General features: G+C 49.3%; 8 protein-coding genes across 8 annotated transcripts; 3 read left to right on the top strand and 5 right to left on the bottom strand.

Moving 5' to 3' along the window:
- Positions 1-514: 514 nt before the first annotated feature.
- BDR25DRAFT_308187 (uncharacterized protein) lies at positions 515-2,213 on the bottom strand. The gene has a single exon (XM_033690987.1). The coding sequence runs from the start codon at positions 2,012-2,014 to the stop codon at positions 548-550; it is 1,467 nt and encodes a 488-aa protein (XP_033539512.1). The 5' UTR covers positions 2,015-2,213; the 3' UTR covers positions 515-547.
- Positions 2,214-2,382: 169 nt separating this feature from the next.
- On the bottom strand, positions 2,383-3,782 carry BDR25DRAFT_308188 (eukaryotic translation initiation factor-like protein 6). Its single transcript, XM_033690988.1, has 4 exons — positions 3,630-3,782; positions 3,440-3,511; positions 3,277-3,363; positions 2,383-3,182 (listed from the first exon to the last, which is right to left on the bottom strand). The coding sequence occupies exons 1-4, from the start codon at positions 3,662-3,664 to the stop codon at positions 2,636-2,638; spliced, it is 741 nt and encodes a 246-aa protein (XP_033539513.1). The 5' UTR covers positions 3,665-3,782; the 3' UTR covers positions 2,383-2,635.
- Positions 3,783-5,227: 1,445 nt separating this feature from the next.
- Positions 5,228-7,579, bottom strand: BDR25DRAFT_330121 (uncharacterized protein; the record flags this gene model as incomplete). Its single annotated transcript, XM_033692504.1, has 4 exons — positions 5,228-5,260; positions 5,316-5,515; positions 5,598-6,019; positions 6,069-7,579. The coding sequence occupies 4 exons, from the start codon at positions 7,577-7,579 to the stop codon at positions 5,228-5,230; spliced, it is 2,166 nt and encodes a 721-aa protein (XP_033539514.1).
- A 902-nt stretch (positions 7,580-8,481) lies between these two features.
- BDR25DRAFT_347652 (Abi-domain-containing protein) lies at positions 8,482-10,095 on the top strand. The gene is made up of 3 exons (XM_033694294.1): positions 8,482-8,698; positions 8,836-8,882; positions 9,010-10,095. Exons 1-3 carry the CDS (start codon positions 8,635-8,637, stop codon positions 9,916-9,918), a joined length of 1,020 nt encoding a protein of 339 aa, XP_033539515.1. The 5' UTR covers positions 8,482-8,634; the 3' UTR covers positions 9,919-10,095.
- BDR25DRAFT_299150 (S-adenosyl-L-methionine-dependent methyltransferase) lies at positions 10,096-11,055 on the bottom strand (the record flags this gene model as incomplete). The annotated part of the gene is made up of 3 exons (XM_033689120.1): positions 10,096-10,659; positions 10,774-10,898; positions 10,957-11,055. 3 exons carry the CDS (start codon positions 11,053-11,055, stop codon positions 10,104-10,106), a joined length of 780 nt encoding a protein of 259 aa, XP_033539516.1. The 3' UTR covers positions 10,096-10,103.
- A 178-nt stretch (positions 11,056-11,233) lies between these two features.
- On the top strand, positions 11,234-13,092 carry BDR25DRAFT_363734 (uncharacterized protein; the record flags this gene model as incomplete). The annotated part of the gene is made up of 13 exons (XM_033696784.1): positions 11,234-11,311; positions 11,397-11,419; positions 11,459-11,520; positions 11,586-11,767; positions 11,806-11,918; positions 11,950-12,022; positions 12,071-12,159; positions 12,201-12,317; positions 12,350-12,393; positions 12,420-12,471; positions 12,552-12,790; positions 12,865-12,970; positions 13,032-13,092. 13 exons carry the CDS (start codon positions 11,234-11,236, stop codon positions 13,090-13,092), a joined length of 1,239 nt encoding a protein of 412 aa, XP_033539517.1.
- A 1,492-nt stretch (positions 13,093-14,584) lies between these two features.
- On the bottom strand, positions 14,585-15,388 carry BDR25DRAFT_347654 (uncharacterized protein; the record flags this gene model as incomplete). The annotated part of the gene is made up of 2 exons (XM_033694295.1): positions 14,585-15,266; positions 15,348-15,388. The coding sequence occupies 2 exons, from the start codon at positions 15,386-15,388 to the stop codon at positions 14,813-14,815; spliced, it is 495 nt and encodes a 164-aa protein (XP_033539518.1). The 3' UTR covers positions 14,585-14,812.
- Positions 15,389-16,792: 1,404 nt separating this feature from the next.
- Positions 16,793-19,050, top strand: BDR25DRAFT_363736 (uncharacterized protein; the record flags this gene model as incomplete). The annotated part of the gene is made up of 13 exons (XM_033696785.1): positions 16,793-16,836; positions 16,945-16,981; positions 17,045-17,153; positions 17,205-17,221; positions 17,259-17,304; positions 17,348-17,408; positions 17,481-17,641; positions 17,695-17,734; positions 17,776-18,130; positions 18,160-18,462; positions 18,497-18,793; positions 18,842-18,870; positions 18,930-19,050. 13 exons carry the CDS (start codon positions 16,793-16,795, stop codon positions 19,048-19,050), a joined length of 1,620 nt encoding a protein of 539 aa, XP_033539519.1.
- Between the last annotated feature and the right edge of the window lie 398 nt (positions 19,051-19,448).

Consider the following 19,448-nt stretch of genomic DNA (forward strand, 5'->3'; position numbering starts at 1 on the left):
TCAAACTCTCTACGTTTTTTCTAAACGTCCAGGAACTACGGAATTGCATACCCTAGACGTACAAGATCCTTCTGTGTACGGTGTTGGGTGGGTAAGAAAGGGTGTAGGGGCTTACTAGATGGCTGGGAGAATAAAGAGTGGGGGAAGAATGCAGTGAAATATAATGGTGGTAATAAAGGGGGGAGGCAATCTCAATATCCTAGAGTAGTAGTACACCAGCAGTCTCCAGGCGGGAGAATTAGAATAGAGATGAAGTTTCCGGATGCTTGCTGGAGTGAGATGGAGAGGAAGAGGATGCTATGTTATGTGAGGAATCAGGGCTTCAGTGAAGCCTGATGCGTGGCTGGTAGATGGACAATGTGACCGTGGATGTCCAGAACATTCATATGGATCTCCACAGTCTGGACCAGCTTTGCTATATCTAAACAGTCCATTCAATGATGGAGCAGTTCCAGCACCACAGCCCCAAGCTCACCCCTCAATCCCCACCCCAGGGAATGCCCCCCCCCTTCATCCCGAACAAACGCAGTGAGCGCACCAAACACACTCAAATCCTCCTCTTCACCTTAGGTGTAGGTGTCCACTCCCTATCCAACCCCCCACCGCCCTTCCTCTCTTCCCCAAACCCTCCTTCCCGCTTCGGCGTTGATCCACCCACCTTCTCCAGCAACCTCCTCCCCGCGGGCGTCAAACCCACCGCATCTTTCCTTAACCCCGCTCCCGTAGGCATCCGCCTACCAGGAGTAGGCGCACTCAGAAACCGCGGTGTATTGTTTCCAAACAGACCCAACCTTGATGCAGAGATAGAAGATGAAGCTTCCGTTTTACCCGCCCTCTTCCCACTAATCCTCTCAACCATTTTATGATGCAGTCTCTCCCTCCGATTCGAATCATGAATAGTAAACGGACTCGGCTTCGCATTCGCTCCAAACTTCTCCAGCAAATCTGTCGGCGCGTCCTCTTCTTCGTCTTCAGGTTCAGGCGGTGTTGCGTCAACGAACGCATACCCGTTCACCCTGGGAGTCTCACTGCCCTCGTATCCAGCCTCACTTTTCGACGTCCGTGGACGCCCGGCAATGGCGTCGCGGATCGCGGAGATAGTTGGGGAGGGGGGGTCTTTGCGCTTGGTGGATGAATCGGGGTCGTGGGTGGGGAGTCGAGTATTGTGATGAAGCAGTGCTTTCGGGGGAGCGAGAGACGCGGAATCTGCTTCTTGCGCACGTGTCGGCGCCCAGGATTCTATGGAGTCGGGGACGAACATGAGACTGTTGAAAGCGGTGTGTTTGTGCGTTGTTGGGGCTGCGGGACGGGCGTCAAGATCGTGGGATGGGCGTAATACTACCTCCTTGCCTGCTGATGTTGATGCTGCTGTGGCGGAGGTGGAGGCGGTGATGACCTTCTGCTGCGCGAGCCGTTGCTTCGAAGGATGCCGATTCCCAATATGCAGCCACTGATTCTCGAGGAAGCGTTTCGCATTCGCTTTGTCTAGGATCTGGTTGAAGGATTCTTGGTCCTCAGGCGTGTATTTCGCTTGGAAGGCTGTTAGACTTAGATTTAGATCGATGTCTGGTTTCTGAGTCGCAGCTTCGTTGACACCACTGCCAGCATCCGTCTCCGCGACACTGAGAGGTGTGTCCCCGGCCCACACACTCGGTGTCTCCGCACTCCCTCCACCTACTCCTCCCTTTGCTCCTCCTCCAAGTCCAGCCATTCCAGCCCTCCTTCCGTGCCTCTTCCCCGGTCCAGGCGTCATAGCCTCCGTCAGCCTCCTCCCACTCTCCCTAATCCAGCCGTTATTCCCACTGTCCAGCGCACTCAGATACTCCATCTGGGCATCCGTCTCAGCAAGCCCGGGGAAGAAGTCGCGGCGGATGATGTGCGTGAGTGCGGCAACGTAGGTGTCTTCGTCGAGCACAACGGCGGGGCGCTTGATCCGTTTCGGGGCTGGTGGGGGAGGCATTAGGGAGCTGGGCGCGGCACGCTTGGTGAGGGATTTTGCTGTCGGGGACGACATGGTGGAGGTGTGGGTTGTGGATGTTGGTAACGTTGGTGGTTGAGAGGAGAGGTGTGGGTGCCTCGGCGGGCGGCTCGGCGAGCGGGATTACTAACAGTTAACTTGTTCAGACGCACTCGTACATAGCCCATAGCAGTTCTTGTGGGCGAGTTTGTGAGAGAGGCAGAGCGTGGGTGGAAGCGTAAACTGCGAATGTTTGTAGAGAGCGCGGATGCAAGTGCCGATGCAAGTCCCAGTTTTGCAATGTGAAAGGCGATCTTCCTCACCGCCTTCAGCCCTATCTAGAAGGTGGGATGTAGGATGCGGGATGCGGGCTGCCCTTGTACGCCACGTTCGCATGTGCATTTGCTCTGAATCTGTTCGGCAGATTTCCATCTTCATTTTCACTGCTAGTTACATAGGTAATGATCAAATTCAGCCAAAGCAGTATTGTCGGACACTGGTAGTATATCATTTTCTACACCAGAAGGAGCCTATGGCCATTCCAGGTGATCCCCGGCATCCATATTCCATGCTCCATTTTCTCCAGACGCCATGCGCCGATCCGAGCCTCTCAATCCGAGGGGCGTGCCACTGATCTAAAACTAGGGAGCGGCGAGACCTTTGCCGAGGAGATCTGATTTAGTAGAAAGATTCCACCATCGCGTCCTTGTGCGTGGTATTGATGTTTTGCGGGCCATGGCCTTCGCCAAGCCGGAAAACCGATTCAACAACGGACAGCTCTGTGGCCGTTGTGTCGAGACCAGTAACAGCCATCCAGTCATTAACTACCATGCCCGCGCCCACAACCGCGCTCCCTCTATTCACGCTCCCCGCCACTAGCGGCACCTGCAGCAGACTCGACAGCTCGTCCTGGTCCTGAATGCTTGTCTTCGGGTGCACGATTCCGCCCTGATTGCTCAATGCCATGTAACTGCCCGTGAGCACGTTGTCTGCGATTGTCTGTCGGAATACCTCGACACCCAGCACGTCTGCTATTATTTCCTCGGTTTCCCGCTCGATGTCCGGGTGCACGAGGGCGACGTGGTCGTTGCAACATATCACGTTTCCGAGCGCGGAGAGCCGCTCTTCTATCCGCTGGATCTTGACGGCTTCGGGAATCGAGTTGCGCAGGTGCTGAAGTTCTTGGTCGGTGGTGGTGGTAGGGACTAGAAGGCCTTTGCGATTACTAAATTATTAATTAGCATGATTCCTACAGGGATTCAGAGCATAGTAGAGTAGGGTAGAAGAGGCGAGAGGTGCTCAAGACCATCCAAACGTACCCAGCGGTTAACCGTCCTACTATCCTCGTCCCCGCAATCGTGGCATGGCAGATAGGAATGACATCTTGGAGTTCAGCTTCAAAGACACTACCACACAAACATCAGCTCCCAAACCACTCTGTTGTATCGCATCGCGTGCCTAAGGTAGGAGCAAATTTCGTACCTGTAGAAGTTCTCCGAAGCTCCAACTGCGACGATGGCATATGCATTTGTGAGTGTAGAAAAGACACCGACTCTGCGAGAAAAGAATAGTTTTAGCATATGTTTTCTATCTTTTCGGTGTGCATCTGGCAGCGCAGCGCAAGAAGCAGCTGATCGTGAGGGGAGGGCGAAGGTTAGCGGGGCAATCTCACTCATTTGAATTCTCGAATTGTGCGCGGACCGCCATGATTCCAATTCTTTATCCCTGGTTCTATAACACTGGCTCTGGGGAGGAGAGGAGAGAAGCTGGGAGAGAGTTAGAAGCAAAAGAAGGAGCTTGTTCGCGGTGTTGGAAAGCCTGTTGCTTGTGGGTCGTGAAAAAGTGTGCCAAATCCACAAGCTTTATGAGGGGCCGTTACATCCTCCCCAGGTCTAGCGCAGGCGGACAGCCAAGCCACAAGCATGCATATTCGACTCATCGCTACTCATATTCTTGCTCCGCCTCAGGCACACTCACGCTCGCAGTCAATGTGAGTGAGTGAGTGATGTTATGACTGATCATGCGAACAGTCATAACTCTGTGGCGGTGCTGACATTCACACACTTACCCCCCCCGTCGTCATGCTTCTGGGTTTCTCGCCCGTGGCCCATGGATCGCTTGCGGGTAATGAACCTTTGAAACTCCCTCTCATCTCGTCAAGCTCGTTCTCATTCTCCAGCATCAGCCTTGCCGACACCAAGGATAGATGCACGTTCAGGGCCAGGGCTTGTTGCACCATGTTCATCGCCATTCGGGCCTGTCAAGAGCGCACAGATTCACGATGAGTCGTTCATGTCCCCAGTCCTTCACCACCTTTCCCATCTCCAGCCCTGGGGGTCGGTCGAACGCACAGCCAGGGGCAGTGGCGCTCGAGCCTCAACAACCTCGACAGACTTCACATGAGTACACGAGCCAAGTATCATCAAACGAGCCTCATCCCATGTTCGCATCTGTCACCGCGCCATCTCCAGGTCAGTCAGTCAGTCATACGAAGGTCCGTATCCAAAATTTCCCGTCATGGAAGCAAAAGTGTTTGATTTAGCGCCGGCCTCCAACCATCATTTCGTTACGGGGCCGGTGCATCTACAATTACAAGATCATATAGTTCGTGAAAACTACATTAAATGGAGGGACAGGGGGTTGTGCACGCGTTGTGCCATGTCGTGAATCCAATTCAGGATCTCAAAGTGATACCAATCTTAAGTGATACAATGAAAAAGCACGCTAGTGTGCTGTGCTGTGCTGTGCTGTGCTGTACAGAGTGGGTGCAAGGTGGGGTAATATATCAATGGGAAAAGCAGAGGTCTATACGCCCGCTATGCATGCGATGCAGAACGCAGCTCAGAACAGAACCGCTCGTTCGGCTCGCTCGCTCTCATAAAATCCAAAAGTCCAACAAATAGAAAAATCCAACAAGGTTTTGTACAACTGTCTACGTGACAATCGCAGCAGACTTGAAACGATACGAGAAGATCGTGGAAAGTCGTCGCGTTACACATAGATAGATGGGTAAGAAATACATAATTGATTAAAAGACGTAAAATGGGCATTGATGGGGTCGTGAATGTGTGTGGTCTTCGTTAAGGAAATTTTGGGTGTTGGTTGTGGGGGAAGGGATTAAGGAGATGAGTAGTGCCAGGTGAGCGTTGGGAGTATGACAATCAGATGGTAGGTAGTACGGTACGGTAGATGGTAGATGGAGATAGACATCGACGACGCTGATGTGGGGCCATAAGGCAAGACAATATCGCGCGGGTTGCTGGAGGATATCTACATCCTCGACGCAACAATCGCAAGAGCAATCTAGAAGAAGTCAGTGTACACCCTCATCACATCCAAGCTCAGATCCTGAACTTACAATCACTCCAATAAGGAGTGTCCCAACCCCAGACATTATTCGATTAAGGTTACGCCACCACATGGCCTTCTGATATGACCGATCATCAACCGGCGGTCCAAGTTCTCGGTCGAACTGTTGCTCCAGATCCATTTGGCTCGGTGTTGGTGTCACTTGTCCAGGATCCGGCGGAAGAGGGAGAACCGACGCAATGATCCATGCTTTACAATCATCAGTATGATGTGAGGGGGATGGCATTATGCGCACCGACAACCAGGCGTGTGCGAGGGGAGGGGATCTTACCGAACGGGAAAATAAAGCCTAAACAAAACAACAAGATTTGCCGATTCTGACGACTGAAAAACAACGTCCCGACATTCGAATCGAAAGACGGGGCTGTCCATGCACTTAATCGGGCTTGAGATCGCCTGTCTTGCCGTAGACGCGGAGTGAAGGGTTCGGAGAGACCGCGCCCACGCCTTGGAGGTCCGATGACATACACTTCGTGCTCCACAGGTCCTTCAGATGTTAAGACTGATTCGGGTTGTGACATCCGGTTATGCGGTCGGTTTCGAGGCCGATAAATGCTCAGCGGAAAGTGGCTCTCTGATGGCGTGTTGGTGCGACCGCTTTGCGCTGTTGGTACTCGATCGCTTTCTGCACTTTCGGACGTTGAAGAATCGGGAGCACCGAGCGAGGTGCGTTCACCTCGACGGTAATACACTCTGTTCTCGAGTCAGCATCAACATGAAATCCAAGAGCTTGGGTCCTTACCTTGCCCAAGCCGGAATGGTATTATGGATGAAGGTCGCGAGGTCAGACTGCGAGGACCCTGGTCGGGAAGAGCTCGACCGTGAATCGCTGTCCCATCTCCTGAGATATCCGGATCTCTGTTTCCTCAGCGGGGGAGATTGTAGCGGCGATATAGTATCATGGTGCTCATCCGAGTCTCGCTCGTCCGATGGTCGAGTTATGGGGGAAAATAGCGGTAGTGGCACCACCACCGAGGCCTCTGTCATCTCCGAGGATACATTGTCCGAAGAAGCGACGCTCCCAATGGTCTGTCGCCTCCGCGGCAGATAGCCTCGCGCATTCCCGGCATTGTCGCTATGTGCTTGTGACCGTTCATCAATGGATTGTGATGTCCGCTCAATCGACCGCGAGCCTCGATCGGATTCCGAGTGTATCGTCGAAAGCTGAGAGCTCCACTGATGCACCTGCGAGCCGCGAGGGTTCATTCGGGACGAGATATTTGGGAGTTCTTGCGATTCGGCCCATAAGCTACTTGCTGAAGGGGCTCGAATTACAGGATAGTGTATTTGGGCTCCGCTGGCGATTGAAACCTGACGCGCGGCATGAATAGTGGGAGATGGATGTGATGATGATCGCGGGCGGTCACTGGAGGCGTACGAATACACAGAATAAGCAAGCGATTCTGTCGATTCGTTCACGGGTGGTGGTCTTCCTGGTGCCGTATTATTAGATGAAGCCTGCTTCTTCTTGTTGGATCCAGATGACGGGGTATGTTTGTGAGATTTTGGCACGGATCGACTGACGCTGGGTGAGCCTGCCTTGTGCCCGAGCTCTTGCTCAATGTGTGTGAGGGTGTCAGTCGAGGCTGTCGACGCAAGCGACGCGGCAGATGCCCGAGGTGTCAATGCGTGCCCTTCAAGCGGGTTGCCACCAGACGAAGACGAGGGAATGACAGCCCTAATGGTTGACCGTTTTGGTTGGGAGACAATCTCTTCAAGTATTTCCAAGCCCTTCTCTTTCTCGCTGCGGTCGGGTGTCGGCGATGACGGGGGTGTGGTCCCCTGCGAAAACCGACTGGATGATGGCGAGAATGACGAGGCCACAATTGTATCTGCCTCTGAGGTGCTAGTCGATGCTGAGTGTCTAATTGCTCTCTTGGGATGTAGGGGTCTGGGGACCAGGGTATGACTGGCCTCGATATTCGCGACCGCATTGGTGACAAAACTCGAATCTGAAACACGAGACCCCCTGCCCTCGAACGTGTACCCTGGTGCATTACGAGGTGGTAATATTTGAGAAGGCTGACTGGGAAATGGTGTCTTTGAATAGACGTCGGTGCCGGGATCCTCTACAATGCGGATAGTTGGGCCAGAATACTGATTGGTTTGTGAGTTTGACCGGTCATGAAGAGGTTGTCGACGAGGAGATACGTTTCTCGATGACGGCGGTGAGAATTTTGGAGCGCGCGCAAGTGGAGATGTAATGACTGGAAGTTTTGGTGTTGATGAGCCGGAGTTTGCACCGGAAGACATGCTGGGGTAAGAGTGCGAGCAGTTCGTGAGCTTGGAGGCGTGACGACGTGGACGCGTTTCGGCACGGTCGGGCGGTTCATTAAGCTAAGAGAAAGAAATATAATAAAAAGGAAAGGATAATGAATGTGGAGAAACGTCAATTGTAAAGAGTGACAAGAATGACTATACAAACATGTCCAACGAGTGACAAATGCAGCGCAAAGGCATTAAAAGGTTTGAGAATTTTGAAAAGTGAGAGCGAGGAGTGGGCGGCGTCTGTTAAAACTCTCAGGAGAGCTGTGGCCCAGCAGGCGATCCGAAAGAGGTTCGTCGCTGATGCAGATGCAGCTCGCGAATGCAAGGTGCTATCCAATGCCAGCGCAGCACCCTCTGAGCCAGCTGAGCACGAGCACAGCCCAGCCGTGACCGAGGTTTGGTCGAGATGTCCGTGATGAGAACCAATATGGTTCCCGGCGCTCTCGTTAATTATGGGATTTGAGATTGATGGTACAGCGGTCCGGCCGACAGTGGGCTTTCAATGCGTTCAAGGCCCTTCCCCTCGATCCCCTCGATCTGCCCCTTATCCAGTATCGATAAAGGGCAACGGCGGAGGGGACGCGTTGTGGAGCTAGCGAGGAAATTAAAATAATTTTAGGAGCCAGAATCCGACCACTGACGTCTAGCCACGGGCCGTTGGGCGGAATCCAAAGCTGTTCCAAGGCTGTTCACTGGCTGCGGCGTGTGGTCTTTGCGGCGGTGATGCAAGGCTTGAGGAACGCAGGGATGAAATGTGGCTGGGAACAGGGGCTCCTCGATGTTGGATCCCGCTGACGGGTGAACGATGATCCGGCACGTGATTATACCGCCGTTTGTCCTGTTTGCACCGACGGTTGGGATATCGAATCGTGAGCGAAGCGCCTTTGGAAGAAATTGCTGCTGTAAACGAGCCCCGGAAACAAGGACGCGGCCAGACTTTATAGCCGTGTGTGATGCCACCTACCGGCGGAATCATTCTATAATAAATACGTTGCCTTTCAACCTGTGCGACTGTACGCTTCCAACACCAACCTCTCACAATGGCGCCTATCAAGGCCCTCTTGGACCGTTTCAGCGAGCTTTGGGAAAAGCAGCTCAAAGGCGGTACGTCACAAACCATTGGCCCACACTTCTTTCCTTCTCTCGCAAACGCCTGCGCGATGCACAACCACCTGCACCTTGTCCCTACCAACTCCTCAAGATGCGTTTGAACTCTGCAAGCTTGTCTAATGTGTCGTCAGCCCAGAAAGCGCCGGCTATCTCTCCCAACACTGCGGCTACACTGTCGGTGCGTCCCGCTCCCTCTTGTTTCATGTCCCCAAATCCTGCCCCACCCCGCGGTTATGACCATCTGCCTATCGTTTGGCATAATGTCGGAGGAAACTGGACACGAGGTTGACGAGTTAGACTTGCAGGTCGTCTTTACACTCATCTACATCGTACCATTCTATCTCTCCCCAGCGACACGGCCCTCTCCGCAACTCTCCCGTGATGCGCCGTCCTCTATACGCGCGAGGGTGCGAGCAGTTACATTCTCGTGTCTCATGAGCCTGGCTTTGACCATTTACGTGCTGTATGATTATGGCAAAGCGCCTCCTCAGGAGATTCTGAGGCTCCTCGGTGTCTGGCCGGTCTCCCTCCTTGATACTGCAAAGACGATGCTGCTCGTAACTATTCTATTTGCGGGTCCATTGTTCGAAGCTGGGATTGTAGATGGTGGCGTGAAGGACTGGGTAAGAGGAAAGCGTTTGTATGAAGAGCTTAGCAGCTGGATTGGATACAGAAATTTCGTTGTTGGCCCCATCAGTGAAGAGCTAATTTGGCGCGCCCTGATCATTCCGCTCCATATTTTGGCACACGTCTCAGGCAAGAAAATCATCTTCCTGACCCCACTGTACTTCGGCATCGCTCACGTCCACCACCTTTACGAATTCCGCCTTACTCACCCGCATTTCCCAATGCACCTCGCCGTGCTCCGCTCCCTCTTTCAGTTCTCATATACCTCTCTCTTCGGTTTCTTCGTCTCTTTCGTCTTCCTCCGCACGGGGAATCTCCTTTCGCTCATTCTGACCCATACATTCTGCAACTGGATGGGCTTGCCTCGGTTCTGGGGTCGCGTGGGTGTCGAAGCGAGCGTACTTAATGAACCACCCAGCGTGGTGAAGAAGGAGGATGACGATGCTCCTGGCTCTCAGTCAAAGGGCCTCGTCTGGACGGTTGCTTACTATATCATCCTTGTATCCGGGGCTGTAGGGTTCTACTGGCAGCTCTTTCCCCTAACAGAAAGTAGCTACGCTATGCCTGTAGTTTTGATTGAGGAGTAGGAAAGGCCTCCAGTGCCATTCGCTGGGCGTTTATGATTTGGGTATACCGTTTTTTTAGGTATTAAGAGGTGCTAATAATTGTCTGGATCAGTGTGCTGAAAGGGTATCCAAGTGGTACTGCTAGTGCATGCAAAGAATGTATAGATATCTAGGAGCTTATTCAACCCATCTCGTGAGACCTCACGCTATGAATCCATTTTAGATACGGCAATCGCCCACCAATTGTCCTTCTCATAACCCGATCCTAGGATTCTCCCGCCTGCCTCTTCAATATCACCTTCTAGCTCGCCCTTTCTATAAAGATGGTAATACCGTAAGAACGTCTTGTCCTCCCCCTGTCCTCCCATCCCTCGGTCTCGATCTCGATCTTCCGAGATTTGATCGTCACTCTGCCGCTTCTTTGATGGTTTCTTCTCCCTCTTCCCCTTCAGCACCCATGGCACCATGACATCTTGTTCATGCCCTTCATCCCAGCCTCGACGAGAGTCTTTTTGCTCCAGAGCCCAGACATAGATTAATGCTTTACCTCCTTCATCGCCTTGCACGGAAGATGGTGGTCGGAGGATATCTAGCACTGCTCGCACGGCTTCTATCCGGCGCTCCGGAGTGGAAAGATGGTGGATTACCGCTATGGAAATTGCAAAGTCGAATGTCTTTGACGGGTGTGGAAGAGAGAGACTGTCTGCTACGATGACGGAGTGCGAATGATAGGCTTTTGCGATCTTGACCAAGTTGGTAGATCTGCATCTCTGATAATCAATTCCAGTGCCTTTTTAACAAGGAATTTTCAATCCCTTTCTACTCTCTGACGTCTTAAACACTTCACATCTTCTCATGTATGAAATGAAAACTTACCTATCACTCCCAACAATAAACACTCTCGGGTTGACGGCAAGGTATTTCCCATTTCCACATCCAACATCTGCGCCTATGGAGCCATCTGGAAGTCCCTTTAAGAAGCTCTCAACAATGGGCCAGGGCTAAAGAATTAGCTAGGTGTTTCTAGGCTGAAAGAAGGGAGGTGAAGTGGACAAACACCTTGTATCTTGTGGACGAGAAATGAGAAGCAATCTCTTCATAGACTGTGTGCACGTGTTGGGTTTCATATGCTTCGCCTCGAGGTTCTTTGTCCGCCATCGATTGTGTGCAGTGAAGTCCAGAGACAGTCAAATGTGAAATGTTCGTGAGCCAATGAGACGACGGATGCCAAGACGCTAAGAAGCACCTCCACCATTTTCTTACGACATTCACATCTCGAGCACAGGTATGCGTCTCCATTTAATGCATTTTCGAACATCCATCCTCCTCCCTATTAATGAGTGCCATATTCTGGCAAGCCTCCAAGAGACTTGGCCCATCCTCCATTCCGGACCCCAGTGTCCTTGGAGGCTCTGTAAATTCTTGAATTAGAATTTAGAGTCAAGTACACAATTTATCCTACTAGCGCAAGAATTTCAGATTTTGCTGCAAAATGCAAGGCTAATTATTTCAATTTTACTTTGTGGTGTTGCTGCCCTTTACCTTTGTTTATACTGGAAAGTTCATTTACTTCAACACAGCAAATTGTTATCACCATTCTCTGCAAGGACAATAAGAACAATAGTTTCTAGCCCTACTTTAACTCTCCTTGTTAGTTCCAGACTAATTTTTTACTTGTAGATTTCTAGCCAATATCAGCTTCTTTCGTTCCCTCTCAGACTCTTTTGTTACTCCTCAGTCTTGTTCCAACATTTCATTCCTCTGGCTCGTTTCTTTTGCGATCTTTCATACTGGACCAATAAAACGCGGCCAATTACCAGTTCGAACGAAGCCAATAGAGAACTTCAAAGAAATGGGAACTCTTGCTATTGTTTAGCTCCTCTTCAATCTCTCCTCCACCTTCCCAAGTTCATGAACTGGACTCTGTCACACAACAATCAGGTTGCCAACTGCTTAAATAACCTTGCAATCCACCTGCACCGGAATCAATTGCCTATATCGTCAAGAGATTCATTGGAAATGTGCTAAGGTCTACTAGGGCTTGATGACTAGGGGACGCCAAATCATCTCGATTACGACGACGCAGACATGGATCTTATCCAAGACTTTGCAAACTATTGATACGGTGTGACGACATTATTCAACAGAACGATACCGATGAATTCCTTTTCAGAATCATACAGGGTTGCCTCGCCTCCAATACAGGTCCGAATGGACGGGAGAGAATGATGCCCACTGCGTACCTGATGCGAAGAAAGGAGAGTTTGTTAGTGTGGATAAATCTGCACCAACCCGACTAACAGTACCTACCCTCAATTTGAATTTAATTCTGCCGTAACTCGGGATAATCTTATCCATGAAGTAGATACTGACTTCGCTGCGATCAACGAATTCTTGGCATATGAGCAACTCACTACAATGTGCTCTGACGGTCTCAACCCTTGCAATCGAGATATCCAATTTACTCTCTCCAGGCGAATCTGAGGAGCACCAGAGGTCCTCCACGTTAAATTAGAACTCAGTCGCTATTCTCAAATACGGGGTCCACAAGATTCACGAAGTGGTTAGATACAAGTATCCCTTAGACCTCACAAACCATTAAGTAGATATATCAAACTACTACAGTACAAGCTGTGAAACATCGTGCTTCACAGCGAGCAAACATTCGACTTCAGTCACTGGATCGCAACGGTAAGAGGCTACGGCTCGGATATTTTAGTGACCAATGACCCCGTCGTCGTTTCTACCACCGAAGCTGATCTCCTCGTGAACCCTTGGTTGGATTACTACCAAATGAGACAAGAAAGAAACCCTGGTCTCCACCTCCCCCGGTGTAGCGTAAAATCCACCGTGCCGAACGTACTTAGGCCGATCAACGTCTTAAACCTTCCTCGTTCCTTTCGAAAACTGTAGGAAACCTCCAACTACTTTTTAGCCCCCTTACGTACACTTCCTAATTGGAACGAGCAAATACTCAGGGGTTGGTTACCTCTTTAGTCGGTTGTCTTATCCAGCGGAGGCCGGAGCTATTCTCCCCTGATCTATTTTGGATATCGAGGGCTCTTCGGTTTTCGTGACAAAAAAAAAAGATTATACCCAGAGCAACTATCACCCCATGTTTGGTCAACATCCAGGCCTTCTTTACCAGCGTTGTCGGTCTTTGGTCAGAAGAGGACCCGTACCTCTCCATATTAGTTAGCAGAAGTTTATTGATTTTGCTTATATTATGCTGCGCAAAACGTAATTGGTTTCTATTTTCATTCATGCATAATTTAATTACCGTACAATTCTAGAAAGAACCAATTGGGATTAGCCACGTACTTGCAGCACCTGCTGCCTGGCACAGGCTGTCCCTTATTCTCATCACCATCACCATTGTAGAATAAACCCTGCCAGTGCTGCGATATATGAAGGCCTTGATAAAATGCATGCTGACTTATCAGCATCTAGGTATGTCTTTTCATCTACCCTGTGGCACTGCGTGCACAGACGACCATTGAGACAAGAAAAAGCGAAACTTTAATAGTACCTTATCCCTTCTATTGAGAAACCCCTTCTTGAGATATAGTTATAGACATCTAATAATGGCCTTTCTGTTCTATTTAAGTATCTAGATTTGCTCGCGCTCACTATTGCGTATTATCGCTTCTTCATCTTTATGATTCTTACGTAGAACGTAACGATCTGCCCTAAGGTAATACCAGCCTTGGACTTTCTTCAAACGTTATCTTAAACTTAAAGCTAAAAGGGTTAAGGCGCTAGGTTAGGGTTAGCAAGAGTGGACGTGATACATTCGTACAAACAGAAATTACAAATGACCTGCAAAACCCATTGGGGGGAGAAGCTTCCAGTAGACCATATGGGCAACTTAACGCCCCATTCGGCAACTCATTTCCATAGAACTCAGCAACTCATCTGACAACCCGGTATAGAATACACCATTTGCGAGCTCGATGTTGTCCAGTTGAGGACCCCTGGTATGTTTGGGAGAAGATAGGGGCCAGACTTGACGATTAGTCCATTTAACCCCTGATGATTGCAATGAACCATCCGGAGATTTTCCGAGCATCTGCAAAATCATCGAGTCTGGAATAGGCCCTGATGATCTGGTTTTGTAGATATTTACCAGCTCTATCATGTCGCCGGAAAACCCATCGGAGGTTTCATAATGTTCTATTGTGAACATGTCGGTTTCATTGGAGGTTCGTGACCCTGAGGTTGTGAAGATCAAGTCCGGTATCTCCTTTGCGATGGTGAGGCTGAAAAAGCTCGGTGCAAGCCGAATTTCCTGTCGAGTGCTGAAATGTGTGACATATCTCTCAACGAAGTCGGGAAGAGAGTTGGGTAGAAGTGGTGCTGGGAAATCAAATTCTATGCCGGCTCCTTGCAAGTGCGTTGCAATAACTACAATGTCGTATTCATTGTTTTCTTTCATCCCTAGGGTTGCACGCGGATTGGTGCTTGACACTACCATATTATATTTTCGGTTACTCGATCTGCTGATCATAGACTTGCATATTCAACATCTTTCGTGCTTCTGATAGCCGAATAAGTCGGGGAACAAGCTCCGAGTTTCCTCTTGGCTCGTTTTCAAGGCGATACGTTGCTGCGGGATTCATTGCTATGAGAGCGGACACTACATTGAGATCGCTCAGGTTGTGTGCAAATAAAGCTCGGACTGTAGGTTGAATTCTGTCGTGTATCATCTCTATTGGAACCCTGTTCCCCATCAAATATTCATCGGGAGGTTTTTCACTTTCTTCCTCTAGGCCAAGTCGCCGAACGGTAGCAGGCAGATTTGGGTTCGGTCCTTGATTGTTGCTGTACAGACTGTGAAAAAGTGGAAGCTTATCACGAATGAATTTCTGTAGCTTCCGAGCCGAGAGTCCGTACTTAAGTATATCTCGAGCATACTCTAGCCGAGTCCGTGACTTGAGACCTCGATCTCGACGTAGGACGAAAGTTTGGCCATCCTAAACGCCAGCTGTAGGCCGCTGATATGACGGCACTCCTTGATAACCTCTCGTCGTAGTCTTGTGTCATCGATCGCAGTCTGCAAGCACCAGTCGTTGGCAGAGAATGTGCTTGCACCAGTGTCGACATAGCCCCCGTATGTATAGGCTAGGTTGTCGACGAGAGTCGAGTTTACGCGGCCGCCAACCCGAGCACCTACCTCGTAGATGGTAAGGTCGATAGGTTGGGGGTAGCCATAATCGGCGTACGATGGGTGAGCCGGCGACGCTGCGGCGATACCTCCCCCGACGATCGCTATTCTTTTACGCCCGTCCTGCCGGGTTTGATATTCGGCGCTGTGCAGGTCTATGGGACTCTGAGCCACGTCCCGGCATATGACCGTCACAGCGAAAATACTGAAAGAACAGAAGAAAGGAGCTATACAGCAATCTTGTTGGAGCTGAAGGGATGAGTCTGTCCACGTTCTGGACATCTACTGTGCCGCCTGCGCCTCCACCAACACAATCGCCAAGCCCATCACAATTTCAACTATGGCACTACACCAACACTCTCGGGTGCTTTTAAAGAAGGAAGACTACTTTTGATCCAAACACGCATTAGTAGAAACCTACAACGTACTAGAATTTAATATATCACTCCACACATGCTCTTTGCCCCCTACCAAGTTTACAGCTACTCCCTACTAAAGAGCAGTACCTTGTTTAGTAAATCTTAGACCCTCCATTAACAAGGAATTTCGCCCTGGATTATTAACACACAAGAAATAGCAGGTTGTGAGAGCACTGTTGTGCGGGAAGTATGAAGCGCAAGAGGGGGTATAGGATAGTATTGATAGACGAATCCTTCAAGAGACTCAGGGGTTCGAGAAAGGATATATATATATACTAGGGCACGTAACGAGACGGTAAGTGCCCGAGGCCAGGCCGAGGGCTCTCCGGGGGAAGTCCGAGGCATGTCCCAGTGAACTGTGACACAGATAATCTGCTTACGGTGCGCAGCTAGAGCCCTCCTTAACCCGTTAGCAAGAACTAGGTGTTGCGCTTTGTTAACACCTAGGTAGGGCTTTAGACAAATTAAGACTGTAAATTCCATTTACAGCGCGCAAGATGTGAGTAGTCTTGTCACAGTTAAAGCGTAGTTTAAGCAAGTGCTAGTGTAAGCCGAGGAGCTATACGATAGGCTGCCCAATCAGCCGGGGGCTTGGAGTCCATCATTTCGATATAAATCATATGGCTCCTCAGACCCTCAGTCCACAATACATGACTCTCATAACTCGTATCCCTGCAAGGTTACAGCTAGAAATGCGTTAGTTGTACAGGATATTTAACTAGGACACCTAGAATTTTGGTAAGACTAGGTATATAATAGGGGCCGCTGCAACGTTAAAAGCTACCACTAACTCTAACACTAGTAGTTAAGCAGTTGTTATACAGCTAGGGAATCGCGACTAGGTTACCATTATCCAATGCGTTAATGCGTCTAGTTAAGCTATCCTGCCCTTCCTTATCCGGCTAGGAGAGCTCCACCAGGCCAGCTAGTATCACCGCTCCCTACTAGCTAAGTCATCGCAGTAAGCAACAATGGTTAGACAACAGGTTAGCTAAGCTTCAAGTGGCTTAAGCAATATAACTTAACAAACATACTGCGTCTTGTACAACAGGTATCAACCGCCTGTTTATCCTCGATCGCCATAGTAGCTACGCTACACCTGAGTCAGCTAGTACTTGCAGAGCGCAAGATTTTCAGCCTCTGTATACCTGCGCATATATCACATTTTAACGCGAGCTGCTTCTCCCCCCAAATTCAAGCATATAGACAGGAGATTCAAGAGCCTGCTCGCCAGAGAGCCTTCCATTTTAACAAGGGAGACTTCATCTCTGCTTACTTTAGGATCTAGGGGATAGTCTATACAAAGCAGGATATGGTGTGCAGTTTACTGGTTAAACACGTTATCCATGTCTTGGAGTGAATCACTTCATTGATCGGCGAAACTCTCTGAAAGCTTAATACTAAAGTTTGAGGGCATAACAACTAGATAGAACATTCCCCTTTTATGAACCTTGCGAATTATAGTTCTGACATAGAAAGAGCTTCTAATATTTGTGATGTAGTGGGGAGTGAAGCTTGAGCGCTGCACAGTGTCATGAGAGAATCGGCGGGGAGCACAACCTAGACCATAGTCTTTTTTGGCCGTAAGCCAAAACCCAGAGCAGAAATAGCGAAAGAACAACGCTGCTTTCACAATAATTTTATAGACTTCCACGGGAAGGCTTCAGATGCTGGTCAGTCAAAGCTGTTTTAGTGCGGTGGGGTTTCCGCCATGCAGGTGGGAGGTTACGGCTATCATTTCGTATATATAGAAAAGAGCGATTGGAAGATGTCTCTAGGTCATCATGATATCAAAGGGCACCCTGTGCGCCTCACTTTCCTTTTGTTCTTTTTGGTACAATTCTAGTTCATTTTATTGTCCTTTGAGGGTACAATAACGTTGGCAATAACATTCAAACCCCACTTGAGCATCTTACAACAAAAACAACGTAATGTATTATAAATTCTTTGTCAATAGGTAAGAGCTTTCCTCGTCTCATTTGTCCTTTCTTCTGACCCAGCCGTCCCGCTTCTCGTCAATCATTCTGCTCTTCTCAGTTCAAACACATTCAATTGCCAATTAGCATGCAAAGTTTTCACATTCGCTATGGTGCACACACGCCGATCCCAGGGAGGAGTCTTAGAACTGAAATCCGCTCCCCAGAAACGAAGCGACAATATAGTAAGCTATCAATCACCCTAGCCCACCCTAAATCCAATGCAAACTATTCCTAGGCTTCAAAAATCAGCAAGAAACGTCCTGCAATGCGATTAAGTCACCTAGCTGAGCCCAGAGGTATCGGGAATCCGGGGCAGAGTTGTTACCAAAACTCCGTTTACTAGGTACTACTTTAATGAGCTGGCATTCGTCAACTGGATCATGACCCACAACTATTGGATTGGTAGAGATTTTAGACGTAACCGCCTAGGAAAGATCACGTATCCCTGTTATATGTTTCCGTATGTCACTGATGAGGCAGAGAGCTTCGAATATCTGACTGATGTTGATGATTTTTCAAGCGAAAGCGCTACTACACTGGAACGAGATGAATTGGTGAGTCTTGAAGTTGGCTATTTTAGCCAATTACCAGAACGTCCAGAGTCCTCTGGGCCATTCGAATACCTTTTCGGTGAGCTACCGGGCGAATCTGGGTGTAATCTGGATCTGAATGTGAGCAGATATCTCCACCTCCTGCAGAGCCTTCGAATCCAAATCTCAGCAAACAAGTCCTACCACCAAAAGCTCCAAGAGTTAAGAAGGAAACCGACTGCTACGCTTGCGCTATGAAAGACCTCATTGCCCGCTATTGGGGCGACAACGACCTAGCTAACTTAATTCCTAACCACGCCGCGGAACTCCGTCGCATGGCCGGCTTTGGATTCCGCAAAAAGGAGTTCACATTCGGACAAAACGAAGATAGCAACGAGTACTGTGAGCAGTTACTTACCGGCTTTGCTGCTTCTACGAGGTACATAAGTAATTCCCCACACCGCCCATATCATGTACGTAGATAAGCAAATTACTCATAGGACATAGAAAATTGATCTTACAAAGTATCAAACCACCTACTCATCCGAGCAGTCGACTTTGCCATTGCGGTACAGGCTACCAAGCATAATATCCCACTCAAGCAAAGCTGTCCATAGCGGGCATTACATTGCCACCATCAAGGGCGCTGACATCGATATCCCAACCACTGATAAAAGTGAAGGTGTCCAGAAACAACCGCAAATCTGGTGCTTCTCAGATGATGTCAGAGAGAACTGGATGCGAGCGCCGCATAAGTTTCTGCAGAATCCCCTAACGCCGCGGTATTCGCCCCAGAAGTTCAAAGTCTATAGTCTTATATATGTAAGAGATTACAGTCTTGCAGCGCAAAAGAAGTTGGAAGCCCTGGTTTCTGAGACGTTGTAGATTAGGATCTGGGTTTCTTAGTTGTGGACAAAGCGTTGTTCTGAACTGGCATCAGAGAAGCTTTGGGTGAAGGCAAAGTATATGGTTTTCCACTTTATTTAGTTTCCGTTTTTGCTTTGCTAGTCACTCTCTTTTCCTCTTTTGCTATAAAATCGATGAATTTGAAGTTTTCATAAAACAAGAGTATTTATTATGGAGTATATTACTTCAGGAAGTCCATGTCTTCACTATACGATACACGTACCCTTGACACCAAGGACCCCATTCCCAATCACAACCTTCTCTTCCCCCCTCCAAATACCCTCTGACGCACCTACCCGAGCACCTTGAGACTCTACATCAACATTGACTAGCCTCATCTTTCTAGGCCCCTCTTTCATACACCGTAAAGTCGACTTCTCACTACCAGACTCAGACCCATGCTCCAAATTGTTACCTTTTCTCCTTCGACGAAGAACCAAAATTCCAACAACAAACCCTCCAACAAAAACAATATAAAGCATAAGACAGCTCATTGCCCCAACGAACCGGAAGCTTACAACACTGGAGATACACCTAACACTCTGCATGGTCC

Source organism: Lindgomyces ingoldianus, assembly GCF_010093535.1.
Source record: "Lindgomyces ingoldianus strain ATCC 200398 unplaced genomic scaffold BDR25scaffold_77, whole genome shotgun sequence".
NCBI lineage: Eukaryota > Fungi > Ascomycota > Dothideomycetes > Pleosporales > Lindgomycetaceae > Lindgomyces > Lindgomyces ingoldianus.